At 44.3% G+C, this 8899-nt stretch overlaps 1 protein-coding gene across 1 annotated transcript in view; it reads left to right on the forward strand.

Annotated features, from left to right (window-relative positions):
* The first annotated feature begins 6082 nt into the window (after nt 1–6082).
* IQGAP3 (IQ motif containing GTPase activating protein 3) overlaps nt 6083–8899 on the forward strand; it is a 72401-nt gene continuing 69584 nt past the window's right edge. Inside the window, exons 1-2 of the mRNA XM_015420274.1 lie at nt 6083–6165; nt 7785–7941. Of these exons, the coding sequence (XP_015275760.1) occupies nt 6101–6165; nt 7785–7941 (222 nt within the window). The 5' untranslated portion in view covers nt 6083–6100. The remainder of the gene's footprint in view (nt 6166–7784; nt 7942–8899) is intronic.

Below are 8899 nucleotides of genomic sequence, written 5' to 3' on the forward strand. Positions count from 1 at the left end.
TTGCTCCCTTGAACGTTTGTGATGGTACACCAATATCCTGTGTAGATGTTCTTTTTTGGTAACTGGATATTATGACTGAGGTTTACTTTATGTGACAATGTCTTACCAAAGTGTGAGTGTGTGCATATTACTGCATCATGTTTAAAAATGTATGTTCAAACTTATAGTTGTGTGAAAAGAAAAAATGAATGTTTTATCTTGAAAATATGACAGCTATGTCACAAAAGTGTTGTAATCTACAAGTTTACTTAGAATGTTATTTTTTATGAAAATTTACCGTTCCTTATGAAAATTCAATAAAACTTATTTTTTTAAAAAGTTGTGTCAATGTTAAATAAAAAGTAATGATGAAAACCAGAAGTTATTAAACTATTGGTATTATTTGACAATACCATCATACAACAGACATCCACCACTCTCCAATATTATATGAAACATACACTCAAATATGCAAGGGAAACTGAACTCAGTAACACTATAAGCTAGTGTGAAGTGTCTGGAAAACTGCAGTGAAAAAATCAAGAGAATATCTTGTTGAGAACACGAGAAACTGCAATTTAAAACACTTGTGAAAGTAGCTGGCAACTGCAGAGTCCAGGGATTGTTATGACTACATGCGGTGACGTCAGAGCCTGGTGTTCAGGCTTTCCAATATAGGGGGCAGTGGTTGAGCGCGGCACGATTTGCCCTGCGGGGCAAAGAAACTACAATTCCCAGGTTCCTCAGCAGCCGCGGGTTTGTCAGCTGGAAGAAGGAAAGAGGTGGCGGGAAATTCAAAACTCAAATCCAAAGTGGAGTTGGCGGAAGCGGATCAGCTGGCCATGGAGCCATCCTATAGGGGGCAGTGGTTGAGCGCGGCACGATTTGCCCTGCGGGGCAAAGAAACTACAATTCCCAGGTTCCTCAGCAGCCGCGGGTTTGTCAGCTGGAAGAAGGAAAGAGGTGGCGGGAAATTCAAAACTCAAATCCAAAGTGGAGTTGGCGGAAGCGGATCAGCTGGCGATGGAGCAATCCACGGGAGGCTCCGGGCACGGGCCGTCTCGGTCAGGCTGTGAGTCGTGGGGACGGGGAGGACGGGCGAAAGAGGGATTTCAGTTTTGGAAACCGAAGCACAGGAAAAACTGGCCGAAAGGGTGGGTTGTGGGTGGGAGGAGGTCCCAGAGGGACGCGCCCCTCTTTCTGCATGCGTTCCGGTGCACCATATCATTTGAGTTCTGCACAAGGTTTTATTCCTAAATGCAGATCTTCTGGTTGAAATAAAGCGTTGCTTTGCCCTGTCAATAGCTGCACAGAAAGGAAAAGAAACCACGAAAGAAAGGGATGAGAGGAATTTTTGTTGTTCTAGACCTGAGGTGTTGGTATGAATATTGTGTCTGAAGAACAGCTCCTGTTGTTTCCCCTTAAGCTACTCCTAGTGGGGTGTGGCACCAAACCACTGCATCTGATGCGAGACAGCTCTTCCAGAAGACATTTTTATTTACTTCCCATCTTTCGCCCCAATGGGGATCCAAAGCAGGTTACATTTTATCTTCATAACAACCCTGTGAGGTAGATTAAGCTGAGACAGTGACTGGCCCAAGTTCACCCAGTAACCTTCCATGGCACATGGGGATCTGAGCCTGGATTTCCCAGATCCTCAGCTGACGCACTAACCACTAGACCCCACTGAGATTGCTTGTCACTTAGACAATACATGTTGAATGTGGGGTGGGTGGCTTCTTGTTCCTGTTTTCTCAAAGAATCATTATTATTATGCTAACAGGGTCAAGACTGTAAAATGCTCCCCCCCAAAAACAACATCCCATAATTTATACTACGTAATACTTTTATAATTTTGTATCTAAAAGGTGCTTGTAAAGGGGGAAGAAGTGTTTTCTCTATCTGCCATTCTTCCAAAGAGCTCTAGGTGGTGCATGTGATTCTTGTTTTTACCTTCACAACAGCCCTAGGAGGTAGGTTACTAACGGGGGTTGCTAAGCAAGCTTCATGGGTGAGGTGTTTGAACCCAGGAGTCCGAGTATGACACTACATCAGTTTTTTTACATCATTCTGTTTGCTCTTGTGGTAATTATATTATACGGCTATTACGTCACGGAGAGAACTGCTCTTGATGGGACATTTCTGAGAGAACTGTGACTGACCCAAGGTCACGCAGCAGCTGCATGTGGAGGTGTGGGGAATCAAACCCTGTTCTCCCAGATTAGAGTCTGCTGCTCTTAACCACTACACCAAACTGGCTCTGGTTTAGTTTCATAGTATATTTTTACCATAGCTGGGGGTGGTGACACCATTTAGATTTGTAGCTAGAGCCATCAAAATACCTTGGCATGAAGCAGGGGGGGAAATATTTATATAATATTACACAGTGCCCAAAGAATTTTTCCCATTGTGCCTGTCAGGTCAGTGTTATCCTTAGTGGGGTGGGAGAGATAAAATGATGCACATGAAGCTACCTTTATACTGAATCAGACCATTGGTCTCCAGAGTCTCAGGCTGAGGTCTTTGACATGACGGACTCCCTAGTCCTTTTAACTGGAAATGCTGGGGATTGAACCTGGAACCTTCTGCATGCAGAGCAGTTTTCCTAAGGCCATCTAAGGAGTCCTTGACAGAAGCGAGAGGGCAGGGAGCTGTGGGCTGTGAACCACCTAGTCATGGATTCGAGCCCATGCCATTCCAGGTCTGGTGCTGCTGATGGACTGGCAGTAGGTTCGGTGGCCTGCCGCATTGGCTTGAGAGCCAAATATGGTTCAGTAGAGAACCAAATGCGGCTCTTTGAAAACAAATTGAATCTTTAAGTTAAGGTCTATTGGAAAGGTAGGTGGGATGCTAGCATAACCAGTCTGTGAAGGGACTGGCAGGCCGATGTGCCTATGGAATTGGAGGGCTTCTTAGAGATGCTTTGCAGAAAGGGACAAGGTAGAGGCGAGCTGTTGCCCGGAATCTTGAGGGCTAGAGCCATGCTCGAATTTATGCCTCTGCACTCAAACAATCACGCAGGTACTCTTGCTGGGTATATTTGTTATTTATTGCGAGACCTTGTGTGTGCCATTTCCTAATAAAAACCTCAAAAGCAGCCAGTGTTTGGGCTGCCGAAATGTTAATGGGCAATTAATTACCCTGTCAATGATGAGTAATGTTAAGTTGCATATATCCAGTTATGCAAACAGGCTTTCATAGAATCACAGAGTTGGAAGGGGGGCCACACAGGGCATCTAGTCCAACCCCCCTGCTCAATGCAGGATCAGCCTACAGCATCCCTGACAAGTGTTTGTCCACAGACAACACTGGCTCTCCGTTGATCTCCAGCTCTGACTTTTGACATAGTTTGGATGTTTGATTATAAATGCTTGCTGACCCCCCTGCTCACTACAGTAAACCTCCTGGAACTAGATTGCTGTTTCTCCCCCAAACTCTCTGGGTCTGTGGCCAATGACCCTAATCCTGACAACTAGTTAGGTCATGACTCTGGCTCCTCTTCTTCCCCACTTGTGACTTGATGTACAGGTCTCTATCGACATTCATGGTAGAGAGATTTCATGGATATGGGTCGTGGCTAGCAGCACTTAGATCTCCCCCAAACTCTCTGGGTCTGTGGCCAATGACCCTAATCCTGACAACTAGTTAGGTCATGACTCTGGCTCCTCTTCTTCCCCACTTGTGACTTGATGTACAGGTCTCTATCGACATTCATGGTAGAGAGATTTCATGGATATGGGTCGTGGCTAGCAGCAGTTAGTACAGTGCCCCAGTCATAGAATGCCAGGAAGAATGTGGGCTTCTCCAGGGGCCAGTCTTGGAAACAGGATGCTCCACTGGTTGGACTCTTTGTCAGATCCACCAGGGCACTTCTGATTAGCTATTAAGCATGAGAGCCAAGTAGAACCTCCAGATCCAGGGGCAGTCCACCTTTTAATGCTGCTTGCTGGGGGCAAGGGGCCGTTGACCTCATGCTCTCCTGGTGGGCTTCCTGGAGGCATCGTTGGAAACTGGAGTCCATTGAATTTGTGTTGGTTTCAGCAAGGCTATTTTTTTCCTCCTTATCCACTCTCCCTCTCCTGACTGGAAGCCTCAGGCTATATAAAAAGGCTTTTTTTGCTAACTCCCCTTTTCCTTTCTGAGAACTGGGCAAGGGAAGAAAGGGAGGAGATGAGTGGAAATACCCAGTTCCATTTACGTGGCTTCAAAAGAAGGATACACAGAGAGTCTGTATGAAATCACTTGCCAGTTCTGCCGGCGGTTACAAGAGTACCCTTTGGAGCTTGTGAGTCATAACCTTGAGTGTGTTACAGACTGCCCTGCTTGTTTCCTCTTGTTATGGGTGAGATCACCACCCTCTGGGTGTGGGTTTTTTCCCCATAGATAACTATGTGTGAGGAAAGAGGCTGTAAACTACATGGGACCAGTGTCCCCTCTAAGATGAGTTAGTGTGAGCTAGCTCACAGTTTTTTAGCTTCCGGCTCACACGTTTTTGCCTTAGCTCAGGAAGGATGGCTCCAGAGCAAGCCAATTTATGCAGGAGCCCAATCGCTCGCTCACGACTTTTATGCCAGGAGCTCACAAAGTAGCATTTTTGCTCACAAGACTCCACAGCTTAGAGGGAACATTGCATGGGACCAGTCTCTTTGTCTTATAGTGCTGTTCTGTAAACCACTGTTATTGGTTGAGCTTCCCCTTAGTCCTGTTGAATATCCCAAAACAAAAGCTACCTGATACCTTTTGTTAAAACGAAAACAAGTGTGCAGACTTTTGAGTTCTCCAGAGCTCTTCATCAGGATTCAGGATCAATCCCTTCTCCCTGTAGTTCCAATCTGAACCAGGCCTCCATGTGCCAGGGTACTGAGTTCCCCACACAAAACTCAAGGTGTGCATCTGCTGATGTGTCGTCCAGATGGACTTTGCAATCACCTCTCGGTTACCAAAATGTTACTGAACATTAAATTGTAATAATTAGATTAAAAAAAAAAAAAGCTAAACTTCATTATGTCACAATAATACTCAATGAATTTAACCCAAAAATTCAACCAAATGAAATGTCCGAAAGTATCAAATCTGTTAATTATTTTCTTCTTTTTCTGACAAGGTTAGTGCTTTAAAAATATCATGCCTTTATTCAAGCAGTCAAACAGGCGACCCTAACAGTAACAATCTGTTGTTTAATGGGCGTATTTGGGGACTGTGAGAGACTGTGGATCTTGTTGCCCCATCTTGCTGTTCCAATTTCCGTGTTGTTTCTCCAGTGATTCCCTTTGCTGTAGCAGTTCATGCTACAAGGAATGCGTGTACCGTCTGTGTACAGTGTATGCTTTGTTTTTCTTTTTATGTCTGTTGAGTAATTCTTGTGTTACTCTCAACGCTTGTACTGTTGAACGTGTGATTGAGATTCCACCTTTATCGAGGTGCTAGACCCTAGTTTCATTTGTAAAGTGAACTTGTGCTGGCTCTTTCTTAAAAACAGGCACACACATGTACATGCAAGATGTACATGTGTGTTCACAGAAATCCGTGCACAGGGCTAGAGAGTGTGGGTATCTCAGTGCATCCCTTAGCAAGTAGGTGATATTCTGTACTGGGTACCCTAGTTGCTTCTGAACTCTTCAAGAGGCAGGTAGGATTTCTAATTCAACTTGGGCAGCTGTGTCTGCTCAGTACTGACCTCTAAAGATCAGCTTCCAGATCAAGGTAAGGAAGGGGGAATCATATTTTAGGTTTCTCTGTGAATAATATCGGTGCCATTTTTATAGGTTGGGAATCGTGCAAATGTCTTTCTCCAACAGGTAACAGTCTCTTAAACCCATGAAGGCAAGACTCAGGGATCATCTTTGTTTTTGTTGGCAGCAGGGGCTTAAAACTGAACAGAGTTCCAACTCAAAAAGACCAGTGCGAAGGATTTTTTGTCATGGAGATGCCAAGGGATGGAGTTATGTCACTCTATGCCCATAGCAAATCCTGGCAGCTTTAGATTTTGGTAGAAGTTCATTCGTTCTCTCTCTCTAACTTTAGCCTGGTTGTGTTTTCTGGGTTAGGCCTTCCTCTCTTTCTAATTTCTAAACAGTTTGTTCTGTTCGCTTTCCCAGATGAACGCTTGACTGCAGATGAAATGGATGAGAAAAGGCGTCAGAATGAGGCCTACCAATACCTCTGTCGCTTAGAGGAAGCTAAACGGTGAGCAAAGAACTGAAGTCAGCTGTAGCTTCTTTCCCCTGCCCTCCGTCTCCTGTGTCCGGTTACCGGTCTAAGAGGATCAGGCTGGTGCCAAGGCAGAAGGAATCATGTCTGGCAACGTTTACTTTCTGGTTGCTGTAATGCAGGGGTGGCCAAACTTGCTTAACGTAGGAGCCACACAGAATAAACGTCAGATGTTTGAGAGCCGCAAGACATGAACAAACATTACACATTTTTACCGGGAAATATGCAGATTTGTTTTTTATTAACATTAAATGAGACTGCCAAAAATAATAACAAAAGCTGTAAAAGCAGATATTGATAATGATATTTATTTGTCCAATGGTATTTGTTTGCTAATGATATTTAGCTTCCCCAGCCGCCCTGCCGGGAGCCGCATAATATGTATGAAAGAGCCGCATGCGGCTCCCGAGCCACAGTTTGGCCACCCCTGCTGTAATGCCTTTATAAATCTTTGAGGAGGGCTGTGGCTCAGTGGCAGAGCATCTGCTTGGCATACGGAAGGTCCCGGTTTCAATCCTCAGCATCTCCAGTTCACATGGGATGTGCAAGACCTCTGCCTGAGACCCCGCAGAGCGCCTGCCAGTCTGAGTAGACAATACTGACCTTGATAGACCCAGGGTCTGATTCAGTAGAAGGCGGCTTCATGTGTTCATGGTGTGGCAGCTGCAACTAGAGCTCTGTGTATAATCTAGTGGCTGCCAACTCAAAAAAGGATATCGTAGAGTTGGGGAAAGTACTCAAAAGGGCATCCCAAATAATTGATTTAAAACACCAGCTCTGTGAAGGAAGGCTTTAGAGTTTCAGGGATTTTTAGTTCAGAGAAAAGCTGACTTAAGGGGTAGGCATGATCAATGTCAATAAAGTTATTCAAAGGGGTGGAGAGAGATCTTGGACTCCTTTTTCTCATAATACTATTTGGGCACCAAGGGAAGTGGGTGGACAGGTAAGAGGGTGCATTTCATTCAAATTGTAATTAACATGGGCCTCATTGCCACAGGATGTTGATCCTTTTATGGGGAAGGGTAACTAAGGCTCCGATCACACCAGCGAGGAACTGTGGGCGGGAAGCGAGGCTGTTTGCCCCGGGGTGAACTGATGCGCATTTGCGCGATCAGACTTCCGCCCGCCTGCCCCGCAGTTTCTAGTACGTATGATCGCAGCTCAATTCATGGAAGAGGAGAGATTTCTCGAAAGCCAAAGAGGTGCACCCAAGTTCAGAAAGAGTGGCTTGGTTCAGGTTTGCTGCTTATGTGAATGAGCCTGGGGTATTAGGAGGCTCACGTTCTCCATCTCCTTCCTCGCCTTCTGCTCAGTGAGCTAATTAGTTATTTTTAGCCTAGAGGCAAAACAGGTTTTTGTACTGCCATCGCAACAGGCAAACCGGCCAATATGATATATAATGTATGACTACGACCAGAGAAGACCCTGGTTATGTCTTGTGTGAACCTGGCCCAGCCACTCTTTCTCAGCCTAACCTTCTGACCTCTCAGGGTTATGAGGATAACTTGGGGGGGAGGGGAACCTCTGAAAAAAATCTTTTGATGTCATCTGGGAAAAGGAAAACCTTCCTTCCTGTTTGTCTCTGCACACACAAGCTGGATGGAGGCCTGCTTGAAGGAGGACCTGGCGTCGCCTACTGAACTGGAGGAAAGTTTGCGGAACGGTGTCATCCTGGCCAAACTCGGCCACTTCTTTGCTCCAGATGTGGTTCCCCTGAAGAAGATTTACGATCTAGGTCAGGCACGTTTCAAGGTTCGTGGCTTTGGTTTATTGTTGTGCCTACTGGTTGTAAGTAGACCATGTCTTATGCCTGCAGAATGTGCCAGGCTAAGTCTCCAATGCAAGAGAGGCCTTAGGAAGCAGTGCTAGGAAAGGCTTCTTCCTTTTATTTTATTTTTTAAATAATTGCCCCCAAAGGGGCAGGGTTTTATTACATTTTTCACATAACATACACAAACAATCATAACATATACATACATACTAACGTACAAACGTACAAACAGATACATGGAGGTTATTTTCATTTTTACCAATATTTATACTGATGCCTATTCTACCTTAATAACAATTTTTCATGAACTGTGTAAACAACTTTTCTGTCTCTATCACCCTAACAGGTGTATATTTCATTTAGTAAACTCTTAATCTGTCTCTTGCAAGCTTGCCTACATATTTATCATACCAGTTATAGAACCGTGACCAAGTATTCTGGAATGTCGAATCTGTTGCGCCTTTTATCAATAAAGTCAATTTATCCAATTCCGCAGCCTCCAGGATTTTGTTTACAAGTTCTCGTTTTGTTGGGTAATTCCCAATATTTTGCATTCTTGCAAAATTCTTGCAGCCGTAGTTAAAAAAACAATCAAATAGCGATCATCTTTGTTAGAATTATCAGGTAGAATATTCAACAACAAAGCCTCTGGTGTAAATGGTACTACAGTACCTAGTACCTTTTGCAAGATTTCGTGTACCATTACCCAATATTTCTTAGATCTTTCACAATACCACCACGTGGTAAAATGAGCCAACCTTATTTTCACATTTCCAACACTTATTAGAACATTTTGGGTCAATTTTAGCTAACCTTTCAGGTGTTACATACCATCTATAAAACATTTTATATACATTTTCTTTATACGGAATAGCTTTCGTAATCCTAATATTTTTCTTCCATATTTGATCCCACTGCTCTAATTTAACAGTATGCCCA

This window comes from Gekko japonicus, unplaced genomic scaffold (assembly GCF_001447785.1).
Source record: "Gekko japonicus isolate JY-2015 unplaced genomic scaffold, Gekko_japonicus_V1.1 scaffold306, whole genome shotgun sequence".
Classification (NCBI taxonomy): Eukaryota; Metazoa; Chordata; class Lepidosauria; order Squamata; family Gekkonidae; genus Gekko; species Gekko japonicus.